Genomic DNA, 14,495 nt, shown 5'->3' with positions numbered 1-14,495 from the left:
ACACAGACAAATAGAACCGCATATATGTGTTGATGTGCCCATCAAAAAAGACCTTGAAGAATACACCTCAAAATATTAACAGTGATTCCCCCTGGGGAATGGGAAGGAGAGTGGAAGGGATCAGGAAATATTACTTTCTGCTTTATACATGTCTCTATTGTTTGGCTTTTTTTCCAACGAGCATGTATTTTCTTTTATATTAGAAAAACACAGAAACCTGTCTGGCATAATGAAAATATGACACATTGACTTGCTCTATTGTTCTCTGGGTGGATTCTAATAAAGATTTTGACATAAGATTCTTAGGACCTAGAAGCTGATATTCAGAAGGAATTGTTTTCTAATCTCTATTGTTTGCTTGATAAATTCTTACCAACAACAGTCTGGATTTCCTTCAGTATTGCTTCTTCAACCTGGGGGTGCTTTGCAATGAGAAGCAGCATGAAGAACACAGAGACAGACATGGTGTCCGGCGCTGCGATCAGCATTTCCAGTACGCACTGGTTCACATTCTCTCTTGTCAGGTCACCACGTTTCTGAACAATTAAAAGCGGGGAGAAACATTGGCAACGTGAATGAACGGTTCAGAACAGGAGGGGAGGTGGCACTCAAGGATTAATAACCTCAACAAAATGAAATCATAGAAACTATGTGTCTCTGGGACGGATGATGGACATTTGCATTAACAATCTTCAGCTCAAAGCTGAAGAACTTAACCAAATAGCTATGTGTTTAGTGTCTTTAGACTCCCCAGTTTTCATATTTTTATGGTGCAGAAACACAGAAGTTTCAGTATTAAAGGTCAATCTTACCTGATTGTCTAATAGGGGGCTATTGTATTGGGCATTATAGAAATACTGGAGCATATAGTCAAAAGCAGAAACATGCAACAATTAACAGGAGAGAATTTTTAGACACGGATACAAACAGTCATACACGTATGTTGTGTGGGAATTATGGTTAGTTCAGGTCTGTACCTCAGCCAAAATCAACTCAGTGGCGAAATCCATAGAGTCTTCCAGTTTCTCTGCTATGAAAATCCTGCGTCTTTTTTTTTCTACCAGAATTTCCATTTCGTCTTTCAGCTCCTTGCTGGAAAAAGCAGTGTAAATATTATCTACTTGTACACAGATGTGACATCTAGATAAATGGATTTGTTTGCCATGTTTAAAAATAAAATGATCTGCTTTAGTGGAAGCCATTAGTGCTCATGAATAACTGAATTTATACTTAATTCTTCACAAATATCCTTAAATTACATACACATTATATCATGTTAAGGAACCAGAGTTAGCCCAGATATCTCGGCAGTGGTAGCAAAATCAAGGCTGTAACTGTAGTTAAGGGTTGAAAACTCTTACCAAATGACTAAATCCAATTATGTTTTCTGCTATTTGATTGGGCCAGCACAGTGCTTAATTTAAACATCAAAAACCAAAGCCAGTGAATGCCTTTAGTGGGAGCATGCACTCTCTAGTCTGCCATGGGCACCTGCATTTCCTGTGTCTTACATACACGTAGCCCACTTTTATCTGCATGGTCTCGAAGACTATTGAGTTTGAGGTTCCTCTTCTACACAGGAAGTATTTTTCCTGATATTTATCTCATACCTTGCAGTTTCTGCCTCACAGTAACACTAAGTAAATATTTGTTGAACGAATGACTGGCTGCATCAATATGCATATGCATTTTGACAGTGTGGAGGAGGGAAAAGCACCTTGGACAAAGGGTCAGGTTCTGGTCCAGGTTGTTGTCATTCCACGTAACCTACTTTAAGTCTCTGAGTCTTATGTCTCTTTTAAAGTGAAGGGATCAAGCTAGATGAACAATAAGACCACCTTGAGATCTCAATTCTGTTATCTTTGACTTTGTCTTTAAGTGTATGCATTCACGTATAATTGTATTGTTCCCCAATCTCAGGGAACAGTATTCTGTATTATGTTAAATGTACAATAAATCTTCCTTTCAAATTCTTGTTGACACAGTTGCCTACACGCTTAAATACTCTGTTGACCTAAATAGCCTCTATGTTTACTCCAGTTCAGCAGGAAAAGTAACGGAGGATTCTTTAAGATACCTCCTATCTTTAAAAGTTTTTTTGGGGGGCATCTCAAGGAAAATGTTTAAACATTCTGAGAGATATTCTTCAGGGTAGTATTTTCATTGTGTCATTCTAAATAAGGATGCCTACTATTGTGTATATCTGTGAGTATGCTTTATAGGCACGTGCACAAACACACACACACACACCATTCCAAATATACAGCAGGGATATATTCACATTTATTCATTTATGTACCCATCCATTTGTTCAGCAAATATTTGTTGAGTATCTCCTACATTTATTCAATAATGGGCTAGAATGCTCATAGCATTCCTACCTAAGCAATGGCCCCCAAATGGCCTGGGTTGTATTGAAATGCCCCTAGACTTTGAATTCCTAGAGAATTTCTTGATGGAGCTGCATCCACTTCTAAGCATCTCCTTCCTCCCTGGGCCAGAGTCAGAGGCCTGTGAATATCCACTGGGATTCCCCCTATTCAGGTTAAAATTTGCTTCTGCTTAAATGTAGGTATTTGAATTTGTATGTCATTAAAAACTAAGAGAATTGAGTTAAATGTCAGTTTCCAGGAAATAGGAAGTCTCTGACTTACAAATTATATTGCAAGAATTCCTCTGTTTGTACCAAAATAATGGTGGCTAGGTTCCTAGTCCAGGCCACAGACACTTATTTAATGTATTCTGAGACTGAAAAGCCTATATTTGACAAAAGTAGAAAACAATACTGCTCTAATATTGGGAATTCAAAGAGGGAAAAATATAAAATTGAATAAATAGGGATGGAAGTAGATGTCTCAGAAACCTTTACATAAATATATTTTTTTAAATATTGGCATGAAAGACAAATTCTATATGATCTCTCTTATATGTGGGATCTTAAAAAAACAATAACAAAAGGAGAAATCCCAACCTCAGTTTTACAAGAAGAGATTGGTGATTGCCATGGGTGCTGGGGGTAGGTTGGGTGTGAAATGGGTGAAGGGGGTCAAAGGTACAAACTTCCTTCCAGTTATATGATCAATAAATCATGGGGATGTAATGTACAGCATGGTGACTACAGTTAACATACAGTATTACATATTTAAAAGTTGCTAAGAGAGTAGATCTTAAAAGTTCTCATCACAAGAAAAAAGTTTTGTATGTATGGTGAAAGATGTTAACTAGATTAATTGTGATGAACATTTCTCAATATATTCAGATATTGAATCAGGCTGTACACCTGAAACTAACACAATGTTATATGTCAATTATGCCTCAATAAAAAAAGTATTGGCATTATTGCAAAGGCATGCAGGGGAAGGAGATTAAAAGGTTTCTCTAGGTCTTTACTGCTCTAGATCAGAGGAGATATTACATAGTTCACTAACCATTGGCAAATTTATATAGAGAGGGAATGTTGTTGAGATAATTTTAAAGAAACCAAAGAGAAACTGTTATACAGTTTCATGTTATAAGTTTCTATGGGCCTGCTGACCATACTGAAGCTAAACTAATGACCAAGTTTAACTGCGGACCAATAAGACTCTTTAGACGACCACAAATTCTGACAGCAGTGAAGAGATGAACCATTTATCTTATCGATTCAAGTCACAATAAGTTCCGGTAGAAACAAAGAGAAATGTTTAAAGGACCAAGTGTCCAAATCATCCACCTGATACTCATCATCCACTTGAAATATATAAAGCAACATCAAGCTGACTTCCTGGAGACTAGTATTACTGACCTAGCCAACACGCAAACAGGATGAAGTTAGCTCTTCAAACAAGTTTGGGAAATTGTAGAGATGGAGAATTTAATATAGTTAGGGACATCTGGGAAGGATATGAACAGAGGGATGGGGAAAGCTAACATGTTTACTGCCTACTATGTGTCATGCTCTGTGCTGAATGCCCTACATAGAGGATCTCATTAACCTATATTGCCACCATGGAGGGTATGTTATATTTTACTTTACAGAACTTCCCAAGGACATTTGGTTACTAAGTGGTAGAGAGAGGATACAAACCAGGTCTGTCTACCTCTAGATCCCCTGTGTTTTCCACTGGTGGTTAGAGGTGGCATGCATAGTGGCTGGCTACTTAACACTCTAAAAACTCATTGATTATCCAATAGGTCATTGGGCATTTGTCTAGTCTTCTGCTAGACTAGTCTGAGATCAAAGCAAAACCATTTAATGACAGTTTTAGGATCCCGCAAGATATAAGATGCATAACTAAACAAACAACACATCTTATAAAAGTTCATCATGAAAAAATTCTCTTGCAACTACTGTCAATTCTTACAAGTTGAATTAAGTTAAATTCATTCAGAAGCAACACAACAATAAAATGATTTATGTTTCCATTTTTCCAGACATGCAAAGAGAATTTTGACTAATGATAAGGATAGGTTCAGCCAACCCTTCTCTTCAACTCAAAATACACAGCAGTGTCCTAGTTCCAGAGATGGAGCTCTCAGCCTCCTAGGGGAAAATTGCCCTGGGCCAAAGTCTTCCTTTCCTCTGTGGTCTGGCCACATGCTGCCAAATTGCTGTAAGAAGTGCTTCACCAGCAGCTTAACAGCTCCCTGTGGTTCTGGAGAGGAGAAAGCTCGCCGAAGAGGCCAGCAATAACTAAGACACAACACAGATCAATCCAATCTCAGCAATAAATATTCCAAAATATGTTACTTACACAGACTTTTCATACTTTCTGCATAGCCAAGAAATCTTAAAGAAGATGTCTGGTTTGAGAAGGAGAGCTTGCCATGCATCAAAATAACCCTGGATTTTAACCACGATGGCTCTTTCTGGAAAAACAGAAAAAGATCAGAACAGATGAGCAAAAATGTGAGCCCAAGAATGGTACACTGCTCAGAGAAGATCCCCTGTAGACTCTCCTACCATCTGGGACTCTAAGCAGGGCAAGGTGCCACCTTCACTGGGTGTTTCAGCCACATGAATGCCACTAAACAAATCAACAGTGATTTATTCTGCTTGGCATCTAAATTGACCACGTTAACCAGAGATTTGCCAGTTTTCATGTTTGCGTCAGAGACACAGCCTAGAATGTCACATCCTTCTCCTTGGCTGAGCCACCAACACCTTCTGTTTTCCTGACTGTGGGAAATGAGAAGTAATTAATGCTGTTATGGCCTCAATTCTGGCACCTGGAAAGGCAAAAGGCCTCCCCACTCTGTTGTTTATATTTTGGTTCAGAGTGTGGAATTCATCTTGGGATCTTCAATGCCTTGTCCTGAGTCTTGTGCACAGTCAGATCTTAACGGATGTTCTTGAATTAAATTGAATACTAGAGAAAAGAAAACCCCTGCTTTTTTCAAATTATATACAAGAGAAGGCAAGAGACATGAAGATGCAGAAACTGCAGTTCACAGAAATGAAGAAGCTTGCCCAACACCATACAGCCAAAGTGGCAGGAAGTCCCTAGGCTGGAGCTCGATTCTATCTAACCTCACGGCCATGTCCTTTCCTCTTCGGTGCACTGGGTCCCTCAGGCCAATTGAGAGTTTAGTAAGGACCCGGTGAGCAGAGGGAAATACACATGAGTCTGTATGGGTTATGCAGGTTCTTAGACCACAGTCTGCATCCATAAGTTAACAGAGAGCTGTACAATTCCCTTTACTTGATCCCTCCTAAGAATCAAGGCTAGTGGGGAACCAAGGAGCAGGGACTTCTAAAATAGGTACCTATCATACCTTAGGAGAGATGTGCGTGGAACAGGCAAACAGGACTTTCAGAGTCCCCGTGTGAAAGGGGATGAGGCAAGAGGCTGTGACTAATGTCCTCAGAGTGAATGGGGCTCCCATCCTAATGTCAATCAGATGGGGTTCCTATGACTCTGGTAAGGAATCATTAAAGAGCCGGGGAGATGAGGCGGGGAGAGTGGAGCAGAGAAAGGGAGGGCTTATCGCTTGTCTGCTTGTCCAAATGTGGTCAATCAGGGAGCAGGTGTGATAGCTCAGTTGGTCTGGGCAAGTGTGAAAATCGTGCCTTGTTCTTATGCCTGTGATGTTCTTCCCTCAGATCTGCACGTGGCTCATCGTCACACTTCATTTGGGGCTATTTTCAGACATCTTCTCCACAGAGGACTTCCTGACCACCCTTTCTCTCCACAAGATCTTCAGCCTCACACTGACCTCCCCCTTCACTTTCTAGCCCTTTGCCCTGCTTTGTTTTTTTTAAGGTACTTATTATAGCCTAATATATTACTAGATAGTTAGTTGTTTACTGTCCATATACCCACTAGGATGTAAACTCTTCGAAGGCAAGGACTTCGTCTTGTCCACTGGTCTATCCCCAGAACCTAAGCCTGGCATAAAATAGGCAATTAATAAATATTAGTTGAATGAATGTATGAATCAATGAACACTGCTAGAAATCAAGTCAGGAGAAATTACATTAAGCTGACAGCAGCAGAATGGAATGAATCCACATGATTAATGTTTGTTCTTTTGTTGGCGGTAGAGTTGCATGTATGTGTTTAATATTTGTTTCTGTAATATAGTGAGAAAAGCAGTTTCTTGAGTGAGACATCTTGCCAGGATTGTTATAAATGCTAAGTGACAAAGTTTATGTGAAGCAACTTTTTATACTGCTTGGCACATAGTAGATACTAAATTAATGTTAGTTATCATCATCATTTCCAGCAGCCTCAGTACCCTTATCATCATATAGAGTCAAAATTTTCATACTTACTGGCTTTGAGAGAGAGGTGTATATGTACATTTATGTGTGTGTGTAGATAGATAGATGGAATGTGTATATGTGTTTGTATGTGTGTGTATATATATAAATATACATACATATATACACATTTATATGTATATATCATGCCCAAAAAATGGTTGGTAATGGTTAAATACATAGGTTTGGTGGTAGGATATATTTATGACCAAATCAAATGATCACATCTATTAAATTTCAGCTGTGGGTAGAATCCTATTTCCTAGAGCAATGAAGAGAGATACAAAAGAAATAGAAGATGGCCCCTGCTGTGGATATTTATGACCTTATAAGTGAACAAGGCAGACATACCAGGAAAAATATTTGGGAATACTTAGAAGGGTTTAAAGAAGAGCAGTATGCAAAAGAGCATATCTTTGCTTGAGTCCGTTACCCTTCTCATGCCCTGTTTAATACAGGGCTGAATGTCAAGTCATAAGAATGAAAATTTCAGGGCTTCCCTGGTGGCGCAGTGGTTGGGAGTCTGCCTGCCGGTGCAGGGGACGCGGGTTTGAGCCCTGGTCCGGGAGGATCCCACATGTCGCTGAGCGGCTGGGCCCGTGCGCTGCAGCTGCTGAGCCTGCGCTCTGGAGTCCGCGGGCCACAACTGCTGAAGCCCGCCTGCCGCGGCTGCTGAGGCTTGCGTGCCTGGGGCCCGTGCTCTGCAGCAGGAGAGGCCACAGCAATGGGAAGCCTGTACACCACAATGAAGAGTAGCCCGTGCACTGCAATGAAGAGTGGCCCCTGCTTGCCATGGCTAGAGGAAGCCCGCGCACAGCAACGAAGACCCAACACAGCCAAAATAAATAAATAAATATATATATATTTTTTAAAAAGTGAAAATTTCAGTACCGTCCAAGGGGATCCCCAGGAAGAGCTTGTTAGAGGTGTCCAGCATGATGCGCCGCATGAGGGTCAACACGTCCACATAGCCCAACTCGTTGCAGACCTCCTCCAGCCTGTCCAGATGCTTGGTGATGGAATCAGCACAGACGGTCACCATGCGCACCAGGCTGGGGCCAGACAAAGCTGAAGGGTACACGTCAGAGTGAGCCGCCTCCAACTCCAGGGCACACTATCAGGCAATTTTGGCGTTTTGTGTTTGGAGCTTAACTGACCACAAATTTTTATTCAATAAATGGGTGGAAATTTTCATATTCTTTACATTTTTCTATATTCTACTAATTGTCTACTAGAAAGTATCACTTTTATGATTAAAAATGAATGAATGAATGAAAAGTCTTTTTAAAACAAATGATTCAAAATTAAACTTTTATTCTACCTATGACAAATCATTTGTGAGATTGCAAATGAAACATTTAGTATTTGTGATCATAAATTACAAATCAGTAATTTTCTATATTATGTACATTTCTCGCTAAAGAAGGTTTGGATTTCACTTGGGTGATATTTTATGTTTCAATGGGTGGCAGAATATTGCTACAGAACTATTCAAATTGGATCTTACCTTTTAGATCTAAGGTGCTTCCTGTTTAATTGTAGTTCATATGTGTAAAGTCCTAGTCTTATAAATTACCAAATGTACCCTTCTCTTAATTTTGGTTTCTCTTCAAACTACATCTAGATTTATTGTACTCAATCAATGTCATAACAACAAAACAAAACTTTGTTGGTTGAGCAGTCTTCTTCACAGGACTGGGAACACTGGGGACAGTGATAACCTATTAGCACTGTACTTCAAGTCCATAGTACAGGGTGGCCCTCGATATATATTTGTCAAAAGGAGGAATGAATGAATGAGTGAATGAATAGATGAATGAATGAATGAAACCAGATAGAGTGAATTGGCTCTGATCTCTCTCTTTCTTGGCTCCTGACCATCTAAGCATCTAGTGGTCCTAATGGTAGGTGGTCTAACATGAGTTTAGCTCTTAAAGTCCTCCTTTCACTGTTTGTTCAAGGTTGCTCTAAGCTTTCTTTAGGAGTAATCTCTCTTTTTTATGTCTTTTTTATTCAGACTTGCTGTTAAAGTCAGAGCCCTCAAACAAAACAAATCAGCTGTGCTGCAGAAGCCCCTGAAGGCACACTTTGCAAATAAGAAAGGAAACCTGGTGAGTGGTCCTAGAGTCTAAGCATTTCCACCCATGTATAAAAAGGAAGTTTGGGTTGGCAGCATACTTTCTGACTTTAGGAGGGACCTGGAGATTTGTAAGGCCAGGATGCTGTTTCCTGGGTGACTGTCACATTCACAAGTGGGATAAATGATTCCTCAGTGAATCAATCCTTTGCATGGAAGGGTTGGCTTTGTTTATCACTCCCAGACTGATGCATGATTTGCCACTCCCAGACTGATGAATGATTTGCCTCTACGTTCAAGAGCTTGAAACCACATTTCAAACGTATAAACCACATTTCAAACGTATAAAAGGAATGGGGAGCCTCTAGAACCTGGAAAAGACAAGGAAACACTTTCTCCCTAGAGGCTGCAGAAAGGAACACAGCCTTGCCAGTGCCTTGATTTTAGCCCCGTGAGACCCATGTCAGACTTTTGAGCTATAAAACTGTAAGATAATGAATGTGTGGTTTGAAGTCAAAGGCTTCCATTCCAGCAGCATATAGTAAAGGGGGAAATCACTAGATAAGGAGGTTTGTAATCCAGTCTCTGCTCCTCCATACCTGGCTATGTTGCCTGGAGGAAAAATCACAAGCTCTCTAGAAATGTACTCCTTAAGTATAAAACTCAGAGGCTGGATGAAATGACATATACAGCTCTTCTCAGTTCTAAAATTCTGTAATTTATTTGTAAATTGCTATCCTAAGACATCTGGGATGTCAGCCAATGATTCAGCAAACATGTTGGTTACGCTAAATCAACTATATGGCTGACATACTAAGTTCTTAACTGAAGTGATCTTAAGTATATAGGGTGCCAATTCTCCTTTACATTCATGAAATTGTTTGTGGGTCAACAAGAAGGACAGAGTTTGTGTTGGGTGAATACGTAGGCTCTGGGGTTGTATCCTGTGCTGCCATTTGCTATTGGTGGAAACTTGGGCAAGTTATTTAAACGCTTTATGCCTCAGTTTTCTCAGTTGTAAAATGGAGGTGGTAAGGGTATTTAACACATGGGGTTGCTGTGGGATTAAAGTTATCAAGGGCTTAAACAGTGCCTACTACATAGTACATGTATAATGAATGTTAGCTCTTACTATTTCAAAACTGTGAAGCAGCAGAAGTTAAAAATGATTTCAAGAAGGCATATTCATAGACAAAAGAGCAGAAAGTAGCCAGACATCTGAATACCTTTCATAAAGTAAGTTCTAGCAGCTTTCCAGAGGACTGGATTATTATTAAATATGATGCCTTTCTCATGCATGCCAATGCACTGCAACCCAAGTTTGCTGCCGAATCGGGATGTGTAGTGATTGTGCTTCATTACGTGGAACACACTTGAGGACCTGCAGAGAAAGCAAACCTTGGGGTTACTTGTTGAGGGTCAGGAGAACTCAGTGTGATGAGTTTGCCTACCAGGTGGCTCTCATACCAAATGCCTGTTGATCTAAATGCAATGCATAATTTCTAGTATTCAGATTAAATAAGCACTTGTGTTAGCACAAGAACCTCCTTCTCCAGTTGAAACATTTCTACCTGCTAGCTGTCTGTTTGAGCATCACTAAAGATCAACACACACACACACACACACACACACACACACACACACAGAGTTATTCGTTATTTCCCCTTCTCTAACTCCAAGTCACTAAAATACTCCCCACTACTGTTGTCAGAGCTGCAAGGCTATAAGAAACTGAACCCTCCACACCACCATATTCCTGAGAGCCTCCAACCCCCAAGCAGCCCCACTCCAGACAGTGTTCCCCATGTAGAAGTGAGCCTCATAATCAGAAGTTGCTGGAATACTGAAGTCTTATCTCTTTAGTTTGGAAGCAGCAGTTCTGCCTTGTACCACCCATCCCCCAGAGGCTCTAATCAGGCCTGGTCCCTCCAGGGGGGGTATCATTCTAGGACTGAAGGACATCTCCTGGGCACCTCTGGTCCTGGACTTGACTGGCTGGGCTGGCCTGGAAGGCTCTCTGTGGTGGTGACAGCAGCTGTCTTGGGGGTCTGCGTCCATCATGATTCACCACGGTCTCCAGGGTCACAGAGTTCTCCCAGGACATAGGACACGCTGAGCCATTAGATAGCCCTTGCTCTGGCAACCCTGGGACCGTGCCAGGAACCCAGGCTTCCTTGAACTTCCTGGTTCCTCTTCCACTGCTCTGCCCTCTATTCCCACCCCCAGGCCCGGCTGTTAAGGCCTGAGCTGGGCCTTCAGAGCAACTAGGAAGGAGCAGGCAGCCCCTCCCCACCCATGTCCTCCTTCAGGACTTGCTTCCTGCCCCAAATCCTACTCTAATTGGGGCACGATAAGGCAATGAGCATTATAACATGTAAAATCCTAGCTGAAGACGTCATGGGGCCTCCATGTGTGAGGAGAATATTGTCTTCTTAGGACAGTGGTACAGAATTCTTCTGCAGAGAGACTCACTTTGTTGAGAAGACGTTTTATTAAGATTGATTATAAATTAGGCTATGGCATTGGAAGTATAAATCAATCATTTAAATAATTTAACATTTGAGAGCATAAAGGATAAATGGATAGTTAGTCTCTTCAGGATAAACGGTGGGGTGGCTTTATTTCTTCTATTGTATTTTCAATACGCAAATCCAGATACTTCAATTTGTATTCCAGGGAATTAATTTGACTGATACATAGATAAAATTTTGTCCTGTATATGACATCATGCTATAGAAAGGACTGAAATTCTTATTAATTAATAGACTTCAGAATTCTAGCTATTCGTACCATCCCCTAAATCACTCTATAATCAAAGCAGCAAGTAAGTAATTTGTATACTCTTTACTCACAAACTCGGATCTACAAATTTTAAGTGATTAGGTGACAAGCAGAATACTATTTTTCTGCTCTGACCTTTAGAGCTTTTGAGTATATCATAAAACACATTGGTCTGTCCATATGTTTTGAGGAATTACTGGTCAATTAAAAACTTCAACCCAATTAAATGTTAGTTAATAAAGAGCGAACGAATAAATCAATTGTCCTGTAGGGGGCGCCAACATCTCAGTTATCCTGAGACAGAGGCTCTGACTTGGCAAAGAACGAAGTAGGCAAGACAGAAGTGATAACACACAGCAAGCAAAGTGTCACCAAGGACGAGCAGTTTAAAGTAAGGTCACTTATCAAAAGTAGGCTGGCTTTATCTAACTGGAGTAAATCAGGAAAGTGAAGAAGGGAAGGTTGGTGACGAACTAGGGATGTCAGCCCAGAGCTCCCCTGATATTTCAGGAGAACACTAGAGGTCTCCTTCCCACAGTGTGGGCTGGCCTGTAACACCAGGTGAGGGAGATGTTACATTGACTGACTGACTGACTGGCTGGGAGAGTGAGGAGTTCTTACCACTGAGGAGAGACAGAGTGAGTCCCCAAGCTCAGAAGGGACAGTGGGCAGTGTAAGATGCCTGATCCCTGGGGTCATTATTCTTCTTGAAACGTGACTGAAGTCAAAAGACATCCCCAAAGATGGCAAACCTAACGTCTCTTCAAAATGAAAAGTAGCCAGGAAGTAAGTCCTTAGGTGGTAAAGAAAAAGCCACCCTCCCGTTCTGAGTTTAAAGAACTCACACACCTGTGGTCAGGTTCAAGATTGATGAGTACTAGAAATAGGGGGGAGACAATCAAAGGAATATTTGGTACCAAACATTTAAAAACACGTGCCTTGTGTAGACCTGTTCTGTGCCTGTGACTTACACTCCATCAATTCTACCACGTTTTCCGTCCTTTGCCCTCTAATATCCTTACCCAGGTTTGATACTGAGGTCACTGCAAGAGAAAAAGAATCTTTGTAACAAAGAGATCTGACTGTAACCATCCTAAGCTGATCAAATTTGGTATCACTGATACGGGACCACCTTCCCTGGTCTCTTGATGTGATGCAATGTGAAGTGCCTAGGACTAACAGGAACGTATTATTACACAACAATTAACCTGAATCGAATAGAGCCTATAGACCTAGTGTTCAGTTTATAAGCAATACCAGGAGTAGAAGAATATGTTCAATGACACCATAATGAGACAATGGGAGAAATTTGGAATGTGGGACATCCTGTAAGACGACTGATGTGGTCTCTTCAGAAGGTCAAGGTCATGGGGAAAAAAGGGGGAGGACTGCTCTTCTAACTTTCCTGTTCATTTGAACTTTTTTTACTAGAAAGTTGGAAAAATATTTTCTTGTCGATCTTTAGAGTCTCTCCTTTTCATGCATCCTCATGTCCCTTGACCCTCTGCTTACTTTGTCCTAGTTGCCTGGTAAAACCTCAACCCTGGCTAAATCCAACTCTCAGTTTAGCTTACTCTGTGCTTGCACCTGACAGCTGAATGGGGCCGGAGGAAAAACCATACATGCACATGGACACACACACACACACACACACACACACACACACTGGCAGGTCTCAGTTAAATTTCAAGTGGGCCCTTAGTGCAGCTGGCAATTCTGCTACATTTCCCAAGTCCAGTCATTCTCTCGCTTTCCTGGATGACTATTATATCTTGTCTCCTCTGTCCCCCAGTGTTGTAGTTCCTCACCTTTAATTTCAGCTACAGACTTCATTTCCTATTTTATTGAGAAAACAGAAGCAACTGGAACCTCTGCAAGTCCAACCACCAGGATCAGTGCCCATATTCAACCTTCCCTCCTGTTACTGTGGATGAACTTCCAGGTCCCTTTTCAAGGCCACGTCCACTTGTTACCTGGACCTGCTTGTCATCTCACCTGGCACACTCCTTCTGTGTGCTGCATCAACACTTTCCTCTGTAACTCATCATTCCCATCAAAACACACATGTCATAATAATCTTGTATCTTAACAAATAAAAACTCCTTGAACCAAACATCCCTTTCAGCTCTGTTCCATTTCTCTGCCTCCTTTATGGCAAACTCCTGGAAAGAGTGTCTATACCTGCTGCCTCCAATTCTTCTCTCCCCATTCTCTACAGTGGTCAGACTTTTGCCCCCAGCACTCCATTGAAACTGCTCTTGTCAAGGTCACCCATGACCTACCTCCCTTGTGCTAAATGCAGTGCTCACATCTCTGTCCAGTCATGTGGCACTATCTGGAGAGTTGACAATTCCATCCTCCCTAACATGCATTCTCGCTTGGCTTTCAGACCACCACACTCTCCTGGTTTTCCCTTCTCTGTGTGGCTGTCCTTCTCAGCCTCCTTTGCTAGTTTCTGACTACAGTCGAAGGTCTGAATGGTTAGAACTTCCTTCTTAATATCCTATTCAGCGGTACTAGGCAAGTCAAGTCAAAATATCTGAAATGGAATCCTGATTTCTCCCCATCCCAAAGTTGCTCCACCCACCTCATCTTCTATGTAGCCCATATCTACCTGATAATGGTGTGGACAACCATCCTGGTTTGCCCAGCTTAAAAATCCCACAACGTGGGAAATCCTCTGGTTCCAAGTAAACCAAGACAGTCGTTCACCCTACTGATAATACTATGTTTTAGCCTTTTATTGTTGGTATATTAATACTGTAACAATATATTCCTCTACAAGGGTAGGGATTTGGGAGTGATTTGTTCATGATACCTGTTATACATAATAAGTTCTCAATAAATATTTATTTAATGAATGAATGGAGAGCCAATAATTTCTATGGTAGTTTA

General features: G+C 41.1%; 1 protein-coding gene across 1 annotated transcript in view; it reads right to left on the bottom strand.

Annotated features, from left to right (window-relative positions):
* LOC133085202 (aromatase-like) overlaps positions 1-14,495 on the bottom strand; it is a 28,040-nt gene that overhangs the window by 9,550 nt on the left and 3,995 nt on the right. Inside the window, exons 3-7 of the mRNA XM_061182134.1 lie at positions 10,046-10,200; positions 7,634-7,810; positions 4,734-4,848; positions 978-1,092; positions 374-536 (exon numbers count right to left, since the gene is read on the bottom strand). Of these exons, the coding sequence (XP_061038117.1) occupies positions 374-536; positions 978-1,092; positions 4,734-4,848; positions 7,634-7,810; positions 10,046-10,200 (725 nt within the window). The remainder of the gene's footprint in view (positions 1-373; positions 537-977; positions 1,093-4,733; positions 4,849-7,633; positions 7,811-10,045; positions 10,201-14,495) is intronic.

This window comes from Eubalaena glacialis, chromosome 2 (assembly GCF_028564815.1).
Source record: "Eubalaena glacialis isolate mEubGla1 chromosome 2, mEubGla1.1.hap2.+ XY, whole genome shotgun sequence".
In the NCBI taxonomy this organism is placed as follows: Eukaryota; Metazoa; Chordata; class Mammalia; order Artiodactyla; family Balaenidae; genus Eubalaena; species Eubalaena glacialis.
Note: the sequence above shows the minus strand (reverse complement) of the source record. Positions and strands in the feature narration are given on the sequence as shown.